Source organism: Austrofundulus limnaeus, unplaced genomic scaffold (assembly GCF_001266775.1).
Source record: "Austrofundulus limnaeus strain Quisiro unplaced genomic scaffold, Austrofundulus_limnaeus-1.0 Scaffold434, whole genome shotgun sequence".
In the NCBI taxonomy this organism is placed as follows: Eukaryota; Metazoa; Chordata; class Actinopteri; order Cyprinodontiformes; family Rivulidae; genus Austrofundulus; species Austrofundulus limnaeus.
Window position 1 is genome coordinate 45,344 of NW_013952836.1, and position 12,334 is coordinate 57,677.

The 12,334-nt window shown below is 40.0% G+C and overlaps 2 protein-coding genes across 2 annotated transcripts in view; both read right to left on the bottom strand.

Moving 5' to 3' along the window:
• The window catches only part of cab39l (calcium binding protein 39-like), a 13,606-nt gene extending 8,217 nt beyond the window's left edge, over nucleotides 1–5,389 (bottom strand). Inside the window, exon 1 of the mRNA XM_014024644.1 lies at nucleotides 5,166–5,389. The gene's annotated coding sequence lies outside the window, so the exon portion shown is untranslated. The remainder of the gene's footprint in view (nucleotides 1–5,165) is intronic.
• Nucleotides 5,390–6,531: 1,142 nt separating this feature from the next.
• Nucleotides 6,532–10,756, bottom strand: mcf2la (mcf.2 cell line derived transforming sequence-like a; the record flags this gene model as incomplete). The annotated part of the gene is given in 4 exon segments (XM_014024645.1): nucleotides 6,532–8,423; nucleotides 8,518–8,621; nucleotides 10,412–10,524; nucleotides 10,647–10,756. Coding segments are annotated over 4 exon segments (407 nt in total), but the record flags the coding sequence as incomplete, so codon positions are not given.
• Between the last annotated feature and the right edge of the window lie 1,578 nt (nucleotides 10,757–12,334).

The window sequence follows — 12,334 nt, forward strand, 5'->3', positions numbered from 1 at the left end:
CTCACATACTTTGATGAGTACTCAGCTAAACACCAGACAGAGATTAAACCTGAGGGACCTGGTTGGCCCCTGGTGAATGAACCAGCAATAAATTAATAAAATAACAACAATAATAATGGGATTTAACAAATTGATCAGTTTTAAGCTAGAAGGCACTTCATTAATTTACCCTTTAGTCGCACAGAGCAACTTTTCTCTAAAATTGAACAAACATGTAAACATTTTTAACATAGTTGATTTGAGCTGTTGAGAGGGAAAAGGACAAATAAATAAATTAAGTAAATAAAAGTCAATACCTCTATTAGAAGAAATAAGTCAAATAAATATTCAACAGTCTGGTTAAAAGGTTTTGTGTTTGCTCCAATAAATTATTAAGATGAAAGTAAATGCTATATTTTTTAAAGTTGGATACTTGGTTAGATTATTTTCTAAAAACACAATAAGGGCTGCACAGTCCAGTATTTGGATGTTATAAAGAGGAGAAATGAAACTGTTCTGTTTATACCATCTTCAATAAGGGCATACTTTTTTTGTCCAAGTTTGTAAAAATGGGGATGGATGTCATATTTTTTGGATGTTGTATTCATACGGCTTGATTTCAAGCTTCAACTACATTTGGCAGCTCTGGGTGAGATTTACTCAGCAGGAATGAAGTAAAGGTTGCAGATCCGCTGTCTAGACAGTAAATGAGTTGAAACCGGTGCACAAGATCCACGATCGACTCGGGATGTAATTTGCCCCGCTAGTCCCAGAATGTCACCGAGTGTTTAGGCATCAGAAATGAAGCCTCTGCAAGTGGATTTATGTTCACTAAAGTGAAGAGTTGCAGCAACAACAACACTGACATCCATGAAGCTTTTTAGACTTTTTCCCAACAACAACTGGAAATTTTTCAGTTAAAAAAGCGAAAATAAAAAAATGAAACCCAGATTCAAGATGTCTGTCACCACCAACTTCCCTTAAAAACAAATCACGCTTATTTTCAAGGTTTGATCAAAACAGCTACGACTCTGTAAATTCTCACAAGAAGACGTGTAAAGCTCTGGCGGGTGACATGCATTTCTCCAAGCGAGGCTTTTATTCAGTACTGGAGTTTAAACGGGAGAGTTGGTCCTTCTCTGAGTTGGTGACGAAAGAAGAGAAATTGAGGGGGAAGCCGTCACAATCCAGGTCAGCTCAGAAACAACTTGTGACTACTAATCCTCATCTGGGAATGTGAACGTGCTTTAACCTCCTCCACCTTCAGCCCAACTCCTCCCTTCATCCCTCTTCATCTTTTAGGCTCAAATTATTTTCATCCAATTATTTGTTCAGATTTCAGAACATTAGCAGAGAGGGAAGAGTTCTCATCGAACAGACAAAAATTCAGTTAATGACTTTTAGTAATTATATTGCTTCAGCTTCTCTGTGAGGAATATCGATTTGACATAATAGGAAGAAAAGTCAAAGTGTGTCACTAAAAGCTCAAGTGGAACCAGATGTTGAACATGAAAAGGCCCGTTTCACCTGTGAAAGCCAGTTTCCTTTTCCTGTTAATTTCCTTGAAGTAAAAAGGAACTTGTTTTTAGTTATTTGTTTCAACTAATACTTTCTGTGGAGTTTGTTTATTCAAGAGGGACATTTTTGAGATACACTTTAAAAACAACACTTTCCTGGAAAAAGAAAGAAAACAAAACGAGGCTGCTCCTGTTTCACTTTGTCACCGTGTGACATCACGACAACAACTCTGTCAATATTTGTCAAAGGCCAAAACGAACAAGGAAGCATTTAAAACAGACGGAACATGTGCTCTCTCGACTTTTTCCTTATTATCTAATCACGCTTTTCCTGTCTTGTTGTTGCCACAGTTACTAAATGTTTGTAACTATTAAAGAACCAGGTCCAAAGGGTCAACTTTAATTACTCAGTAACAGGTCTCTGAATCCTTGACAGCTCAGACAGCTGCTTACTGTGAAACCTTCATTTTCTCTCTCTTGGCCTGGTTAATACAGACTAAATGTTATGTAATGAGATTAATCTGATGCCTGCTGGACCTGAACACACGCAGATATCTACTCTGTTTGAAAAGAAGCAAAGTTGGCTCAAATATTCGTTTTTAAGCTTTAGTCAGGAGAGACTACGGGAGCTTTAAATACAGACAAAATGACAGTAGTGACTCAGAAACAAGAAACAGTGACTGACATAAACCAACCGTTTTAGCTCCAGTGTTAGCTAGAAAAGTTGAAAATCCACTAAAATATAGTTGATTTAAGTGAATCAAAACTTGTGCAAAGCTGTAAATACGACAGAGAGCAACCTAAGAGAAACACACACATCCCTGTGGGGCTATTTTCCCTCATTATGTTCCTGTTTGTTATTTTAATGAGACTGCACGAAACGTTTCTCAATAGTTTGAYCAAAACAGCTCCAATTCCATCATTTCTCTACATCACATGATTTTAGCTCACAATGCTGGCATGAGAGTTAGCAGGTGACATGAATTGATTTAAGGAATTCTAGACCTTTAACGTGATATGCACTCTATCACCTCATTTATGTAGTGCATAAACATACAAATACTGAACACGAGTACTCAGTGCTTTCATTCTACAAAATACAGTTACTCTGATGACAACGTTATGGTCAGAATGGTTTATTTCATAGTCAGTTTGATGTATTTTATAGTCAATAAGTTTCATCATCTTGTAAGTACGGTTCATCTTATGGTCAACGGATCATTTTACAGTCAGTACAATTCATTATAGCCTGTACAATTCATTTTATAGCCTGTGCAATTCATTTTATAGCCTGTACAATTCATTTTATAGCCTGTACAATTCATTTTATAGCCTGTGCGATTCATTTTATAGCCTGTACAATTCATTTTATAGCATGTGCGATTCATTTTATAGTCTGTACGATTCATTTTATAGCCTGTGCGATTCATTTTATAGTCTGTACGATTCATCATCTTGTCAGTACGGTTCATCTTATGATCAATGGGAACAGATCATTTTTACACTCAGTTCAAYTCATTTTATAACCTATACGATTCTTTTACAGTCTGTTTGATTCATTTTACAGCCTGTACGATTCATTTTATAGTCAGTACAGTTCATGTTATGGTCAGTACGATTCATTTTATAGTCAGTACGATTCATCATCTTGTCAGTATGGTTCATCTTCTGGTCAGTACAGTTCATTTTACAGTCTGTTCTATTCATTTTATAGTCAGTACAATTCATCTAATGGTCAGTACGATTCATTTTATAGTCAGTACAGTTCATCTGATGGTCAGTAGAATTCATTTTATAGCCTGTACAATTCATTTTCTGGTCAGTACGGTTCATCATCTTGTCAGTATGGTTCATATTCTGGTCAGTACAGTTCATTTTATAGTCAGTACGGTTCATCTTATGGTCAGTACGATTCATTTTATAGTCTGTTCAATTCATTTTATAGTCAGTTCAATTCATTTTATAGCCAGTACAGTTACTCTTCTGGTCAGTATGGATCCTTTTATGGTTGATACGATTCATTTATGGTCAGTACGATTCATTTTATAGTCAATATGGTTCATCTTATGGTCAGTTTGATTCAGTTTTTAAAGCGGTGCCAAACAGGCCTATCCAGACAGGATATGGAAATCCACTGTATCAATCTCTGGTTTGTCTGTATATCAGTGGTAACCACAGGAACACAGCCTGTAACAGAGCTTCATTTTCAGAATAAAATTATAATGCTAAACCACAGTAATCTATTCTTTACCATCAGGGGTAGACAWAACCATTGTTTAGGTTGTCTGAGACAACCAGATCCTGTCACCTGGTTGTCCAGTTGACAACTAAGAAAAAAAGACCTTGATTAAAGTTCTCTGCCGGTGGTGTCCATCACTTGTAAAAATGAAAGGGAGAAAAAACTTGGTAAAGCCGAACCGAATACTAAACTGTAACTTTTAATGAGGTCATGTACACAGTATACTCCTATTTAAGTGAAAATATTTGACCTATGAGCAGAAGCTTAAGAAAGTTAAACTCTGTTTCAATTAAGAGAACTAGGAAGTTTTATTCACACAGATCCTGTCAACCTGGCTGACTGAGAATAATTATATATAATAAATTTTGTCTACAAAACAATATACTTGTTAAATTACATTTTTCTGGAGATTATTTTGGACAACCAAAATGTTTTGCGGACAACCAGGTTTGTCAACAGGTTGTCAGCTGGACAACATGAAAAATTTCCTATGTATTTGCATTTTTCTATCTTACTGATTATTCAAACTTACTGATTCTTTAAAACACAACTGATGCCAATAGGTTATATTTGTCATTATTTTATATATAATAACTCAGAAGCTGTTACCTAATTTCAGTACAGCAATTGTTTATTTTCTTTACTCTGTTTATGCATGTCACACCAGGTTTTTACTGGACTTAATTTTTACTTTATTTACTGGACTTGATAACCTTATTTCCAATAGACTCTTGGGGTGATAACTACTAATGATTACAATAATTTATACTTTTCAAAATAAAAAAATCTATGAATAGATACAAACATGGGTAAATGAAGACCTGTTGTTAAAAGTTGTTTTGTTTAACAATGAATATTTCATTTTTGTTAAATCTCACACATGAAAAGCTTGAATTTAGAGAAGGTTCCGTATTTAATGTAATGGTTGCAAAAACTATTATAAGCCCACTTTTGTTTTTATTTTGAAAGTTCGTTAACGGAAGTAGACAATCTTCCTACAGGCTAGCATGGCGCTACTCTCCTAAAAGTAACAAGAGAAGGGAACACAAAAACAAAATTCTCTCTCGTTACGTGTGTTGCTCAAGAGTCAAAGGTCCCGCCTTGTTTTGAGGAACAGCAGCTAATAAAGTCAACGGAAGTGAACAGCGCAGAACGCCGCATTAACAGCGCGAGACAATGTGATATTACACGGCTACACCCCTCTCGCCCTCCAGCCAAAACTGCCTTTTTTTGTTTGACAGATTTCCAACGCTAACTACAGCTGTCTGTATCACTGCAGAAACAACTGCAGAGGGGGACGTTAGGGGGTCACCATCACACACATTTCAACCCTTGGTGGGGTTACAAAACCTGTCAGYGGCTGTAATTTCGTAAGGTTAGCCGCGAGCTACTGTTGTTCGACAGTATTAGCTAAAAAAATATATACTTACAGTGAGGAGATGTTTGGTGTTTTTAAACGTCTTGTCCGCTTCTGTCCCGAGTTGTGGCGCGGCCGAGACTCCCAGTTAGGCGTCYGAGTTCACGCCAGGGGTGCTTGTTGGCAACAAAGTCGGCTAAAAATGTGTGCGATACAATTTAAAATGTGAGGAATCTGTTAAGAAGGGAGTGTAGAATTCCATCTGTTCGCTCTCCAACAGTGTGGCAAGTTAGCTTGGATAGAGTCYAACAAGACTTCCGGTGGGGGATCTTCACATTAAGACTCAAGAAATGCCTTTTAGTAGGCGCGAGGACAAACAAGGATGTTGTTTAGAAAGGAATGYATGCTACAAATTAAAATCAGATTAAAGTTATTATTTGGTGTGAAATTTACACCGCTCTTGCGTTCTTAGGTTATCATCTGTACACTTTTATTTTACARCACAAAATGCGCAATTTCCTGTTTTGGTTAAGCTAAATTCTGCTAGCTTGATAAATCTGTATCTTTCCAGTAGTGGCTGAATCTCGTTCACATTCTCTCACTTACAGCCCTCCTCGCTGCCTTTACCGGCGCATTACCGGTGTTTTTGCATATAAAAAGGCACAAATGTATTGAAGTTCACTGGTATTGCACCTAGACCTACTCTTTCCATACGTGTTTTATGTTACGTTGGAAAATAGGGGAAGAAATGAGGAGGAAAATGTTGTGAAGGTCGGACAGAAAACTTATTGGAATGCAGCCCAGGCCAACGCACGATCATTCTGGTCACCGTGGTTACTACACTCCCTGTGTCTTTCACTCCCTGGGTGCCAAATTAATGAGGCATACTAAAAAAAAGCAAGATGCTTCCTGTTTTAAAAATATTTTGACCTATGTAATATTTAAATTCAAGGATGCCTGGATGTGAACTCACTGCACTTTAAGGGGATTAGAGAAAACTGTAAATCCAGTGACTCAAATTGTTGGTGCAAAGAAGGATTTTACATAAAATCAAGAATATTGTGGACAACCCTGACCATCCTCTTCATCAGACTGAAAGACAAAGTGTCTTCAGTCGGAGGCTTCTTCAACTTCGCTGTAATACAGACCGCTACAGAAGATGTTTCCTGCCCACAGCCATCAACATCTACAATAACTCTTTAGTTAAATGAGTTACAACAACACCTAATTTCCCTCTGGGATCAATAAAGTATTTTTGAATTGAATTGATGCATAATTTGTACCTGTACTAAAAAAAGAGTAGTGGGAGAAGGAAGAGTTTGATCTGTAAATTTGTAAACCTCCAACAACTTGAACAGAGATTGTGTAAAAACCATGTAAAATATACCCCCCCACCCCAAAAAAATAAACAATAATAATAAATCAATAAAAAGTTGCAATCCCATAGAGGAAACCATCTTTATTAAAGTTGCTTTCATTTTTACATACAAGTCAGAATACATATTTACAAATGTACATGTATGTCTAATATTAACATTTCACCATCATACTCAGTAGATATACGATAAGAAAATAAAGACAGTGGTCGCTGCAATGTGCTGCATAAAAAGAAACTTTAAAAAAATAGAACCCTTTCACAATCTCTCCAGTCTTGGTGTCAAAAAAAAAAGTACAAAGAACTCAGATTTTGTGTCACCACGATCGAAAACGTTGACAAGTTTAGTGCCCGTGTCAGCCTTTTTTCAAGGGCAAAAAATAAATTCTCGTCCCATAATAACACAGAGTTAAAAATATATATATTTGACTCATTCGGGAGGTTTAAACATGACAACCACGACACCCTTGAGGAAAATGGCATGAGGTAAAGAGGTGACATTTATCCGCACAGTTTGACGCAGAACGGCCTGCGATCTCTGGTTTCCGGCTCGCCTCACTTCCACGGGCAGGTAGCCGAACAAGGTTCGATTTAAACCGGCTCAGGTTGAGTTGCTGAGCACGTTCCAAGTCATAAAGTGGGTGGGGTTGGTATTAGCTCAGCAGCACTTTCCTGCTAATAAAAAAGGGAGGAAATAGTGATTTGCAGCGCCTTGTGCATACAGTAGAAAATCCCAGGATATAAAAAAGTGTCATTCAGTGTTCGTACAGCACAGGTTCCTTTCTGAGTCTCTCTCTCTCTCACACAAACACACACACACACACACACACACACACACACACACAGATACTCGATTGTGATCGGCTACAAGTGTGGCTCTCGGGGCTTTAGGTGCAAACACGTTGCGCAGGGTTGCAATAAAGGTGGCTGCTGTCACATGCCTGAAAGGGGCTGGGAGCCGAGGACGAGGACAAAGCTTTCCTTTGTGCAAATATAGGTGAGAACAATGACACCAAAACAAACAAACCAAAGGACTAATTTGGGGAGGGTCGAGTTGGAAGAGTTACTGTTGCACAAAAGCTGCCTTTATACGATGATGAAAACGATTTGTGTAATGAGTTTGTTCTGAACCACACACACACACACACACACACACACACACACACACACACACACACTGGCAGGAATGTGGACACAAAGCGTTGACATGTACAGGTATGCAGTCACACCTGCCTGACTATTCAACTTCTGGGGTTTCCTGAGAGGCTACTGCAGTTCAGAAGTAAAAAAAGAAAAAGAAAAAAAAATTAAATAGATGTCCAAGCTGCCCGTTTTTTGTTTAAACTGAAACATGTAACCTCCATAACCTTATAGTTTATCAGATTTTTTTTAAACATAAATAAATAGAATTGTTGTGTCGCAGCTGGTCTGCCACATGCTGCTCCATACGTGTCCCCAGAAACAACAACAACAAAAAAAAAACAGGTTACAACTGGCTCATTGTTCTAGCTGCAGCCGTTTCTCACAGTGCATGATCGACGTCTGACACTAAACCATTTTATTGTGTGGAATACCTGTTTGATGGGATCTGTGCAAGCTCCAAAGGAGACTCTATCGCTGTGCTACCATGGCCTCGACTCAAAGCGGACCGAGCGGACACCGGCGGTGTTGAATCTAGTGCAGATAGTTGTCGAACTGCATGTTTTAGATGCTACATATTCACAATATGGCACCRAACCCGTGTTCAGTAAGTTAAGGCCAAATAGGCCTTTTTGGGATTTTTAAAGCAGGTTTGACAGGAGGTTGAGGCATCACGTCTTGACTTGCCCCCCGCCAGGAAATGGTTACGGAACAGAGATGGGATGGTGGAATCAGGTCAGGGTTTGATGTCAGAGAAGCTGGTGTAGGTCTCGCTGCAGCTGGAGGATGTGCTGAGGTTCCCGGAGACGCTTCCATCTGCAGGGAGGGGGGAAACACGCAAACAACCACAGTGATGAACAACACACTCAAAGGCGTTGTCCTAAAACTATTTCCTGTTAGTGTAACCAACCTGAGCTGCTGAGCGACTGCGAGGATTTGGACTCTGAGATGAGGCTGAGGAGGTTTGCTGCCGCCACCCAGCCGTCTTTACCGCTGCAGAGGTTCTTCACAAACCTACAAACCACAAGAACCTCACTGAACAACAAGGCATGGCTGAAAACTCTTACATTTAAAAGATACTCCAGTACTGGGAACACCATGATACGAAAAGCATTTTAGGTCCTGCTTGCAAGGGAACAAAGCTGTTTTCCATCTGTATTGTTTTGTGTTATCTCATAGGGGGTTTCATTTCATACAAGAAAGATCTGGGAACCAGGACCAGGGAGTCAGAGCATATATTGTGCTCAAGGTCTAGTCTCAGCTTTTTGCAGGTGATGTGGCTCTTTTGTCATCTTCAAACCTACTGCGTACAATAGCGCCGAGATGAGAGTCCGCTCCTCTGAGTCTGAGGCCATGGATCTTGATAGGAAAAGGGTGGAACACTTCTTTTGGGTTTCTGCCTCAAGTGAAGGAGTTCAAGCATTGGGGAGACTTGTTCCCAAATGATGACAGGACGGAATGGGAGACGGCCCAATAAACCTGTCCACTGTTGTCCACAATAACGAAGGTGTTGCTCCAGTCTGTCGTGGTGAAGGAGGAGCTGAACCAAAAGTTGATTCCAGGACATAAGTGTTACAAATCCTCTCCGGTCTTTGGGTCCAGCAGGAGGAGCAGGGGAGATGTCTGAGCTCTTTCAGATAAGCAGGTCCAGACCTCCATCCATCCATCCATCCATCCATCCATCCATTTTCTGTACACGCTTCTTCCTTTTCAGGGTTGCGTGGGTCACTGGTGCCCATATCCAGCAGTCACAGTGCGAGGGGCGGGGTACACCCTGGACAGGTCGCAAGTCCATCACAGGGCCACACAYAGAGACAAACGAGACAAACAACCATTCACTCTCTCACTCACACCTAGGGACAATTTAGAGTTATCAATTAACCTAACAGTCATGTTTTTGGTCTGTGGGAGGAAGCCGGAGTACTCGGAGAAAACCCACGCATGCACGGAGAGAACATGCAAACTCTACCCAGAAAGGTCCCCGGACCGGGATTTGAACCGTTGACCTTCTTGATAAGAGGCATCAGCTCTACCAACTGAGCTGATCCTGCTGATCTCAGCACCAGTAGGGGTCTCTGCAGTACATGTTGTCCTGTGGGTGGAGAGGACCCTACCCGTGATTGGCGGCGTTGGTGTGTGGGCGGAGTTTACCCTAACCGTTAKTGGTTGGATTGACTTGTCTTGTGGAGCAACTTAAAAGAAGAAGTAATGATACCGTTAATAGTAAAATAATATGATGTATTGACTGTCTGTGTACAGTTTAAAACAGAACAATGACTCAAATAAAAATTATTGTGAACATGTAAAAATAATTTATTGACTTCAAATTTCATGCGGCAAGCTGTCTCAAATTATGACTAATATTCATATTGATATTGATATTTAGTGATCTTTTTACATTCTGGTTACAGCTGTTTTGACCAAATTGTTACATGTCCCTCCATATGTAYGGCATTCACATTTTGTGCAGCTAGCACCTTCCTGTCTCAACTTATGACTTAAATTAATCTTTAAAAACAGGTGATCCTGCACAAGTCGACCGCTGTCCCCAGCTTCTTCAAACCTCAACGACAATCTGACCAGTCATGTCTTGGGCCAACTCCTCCCACAAAATAAAAAAACCCTTCTTTGTGACTGCAGAAACGCCCTTCTCTCTCAGTAAGTTGCATAAAAGGTGGCATAAGATGTCTAAAACGTTATGGCATGACAGGGTCTAAAAGTATTCCAGTGTGCACATCAGCTATTGATGGTATTAACAACCTTGTACAGAACTCTGTCATCTGGTACTTTCTGAATATATTTACCATTGTCCCTCCTCTCCTTCTCTGATCAGCTGGACCACGTCTCCACTCTTGACAGACAGCTCCTGAGGACCCGCCTTCTCGCAGTCTGCCACCACCGTGTACCTTCCCGGAGCCTGGACAGTCAAAAAATAAATAAATAAATAAAAAAAACAGACAGAAACACCAGAGTATTTACAACTGAAACTGTGACCGACTACAAACAGAAGAAGTCCTAAATCTTCACCACCCAGCTCACCAGCTTCCTCACAACTTCGTCCTCGGTGTCAGAGTTCATGGGGTCCTCGCTGCTGGAGTAGCCGTCGTTCTCCTCCGATGCGTCCACCGAGAGAGATGCCTTGTTCCAGCCTGAACAAAAGACCAGTAGAGAAAAATGAGAAAAGCCAAACTACCTAGACAGAAGTGAATATTTGTGAGAATCATTCAGACTGTGACATCAGATTGCGCCATGATTGAACATATTTAACGGTCGCCATGATGAAAGGATCTCACGTAATCAATTCAAGATGGCCGCCCCAGCAAATCACTATTAGAGAGAGTCGCCTTCATCCCATACTCCAAGCGCTAACAGATTTGAGATCTGTGCGTAAAACTCTGGCATTCCTAACTTTTAATCAAATGTTCTATGGGAAATGGAATAAAAAATGTCTAAAATGTTAGTTTTGTCYTTCAAAGAAAACTTGATGTCACAATCATGCTTAAATCCTCCTTTAAGAGTCAATGCTAAAAAAAGCCCAACCACTCAAGAGAAAATCAATGTATAGTAGAGACAGAAAATGAGACTTTTTGATCAAATATGTGATGTTTTTTTTTATTATGGGTACAAGTATACACAGGGTGAGTCAAAAGTATCAGGACATCCTGTTATGTCAGAAACTAAAGGGAAAATAATCTGAATACCCCAGCAAGTAATGGGTGAGGTGGACCATCTTTTAAGGTATACGTCCAGAACATGACTGCCATCTTGAAAGCTTCTTTCTGAAATAAAAGTGTGTCCTGTGACTTTTGACTCACCCTGTATATAAGCTGATGAGGTGAAACACAACAAACAAACACACCCAAAAGAGAAACGAAGAAGACTCATGGCGAAGCAACATGATCATCCAAATTAACCCTTCATAAAAACAGTAGAGCTCCCCCTTTAGGATTTAAGCTGAWATGACTCAAAAGGCTGATATTTTGCTGACTTCACCCAAAGTGAAAATCACTCGTGAGCAGCAGGACAGAAGAAACCACGCAGAGCCTGGAAGCAGCTCTGTTACCTTGCCGCCTGCTTTTTAACAGATTAGAGGTACTCGTCCACCTGACTCTGCTCAGAGTGACGTTTGCAGGCCGCTCTAAAGGAGAGAAAACTGTCAGCCAATCAGTGACCGTGAGCCGGACGTGAAAACAAACTCTCATGGATGGTCAGTCAGTAAAGTCAGGCTTTAGACGGGAAGGATCAGGGGGGATTTTGTGCCGTTTCTTTTTACGTGAAATGACTTAGAGACTTAACTAAGACAGATGTTTCTTTGGACACCTGTWGAATGAAAAACAAGAAACGAGTGACAAATGTAAGATGAGATGATGAGAAAGAGATTATATGGCTGGATTGACAACCTGATATCTACAACCTCCATTTTGAAAGAGTCAGGACGTTGTATAAAAACGATTTGCAAATTTCATWATCCTGTATTTCTCTTCCACTCTGATGCCACGCTGTTGTAATTGATCCAGTTTTTGGTTTAGCATCATGACTGAAATATGGAAGGCTTTCTCTGAAAAAAATTTAAAAAACGGACGGGAGTATGTTATAAAGCCTGTGTAAAGCTGATGTGTAAGATGGACATCAAGAGGCACTAATGCACCCCCATACCAACAGCGATGCTTGTTTCTGACCTGTGCGCTGATTGGCTGTTGGATCTTTCTTTGTTTAGTACATAGGAC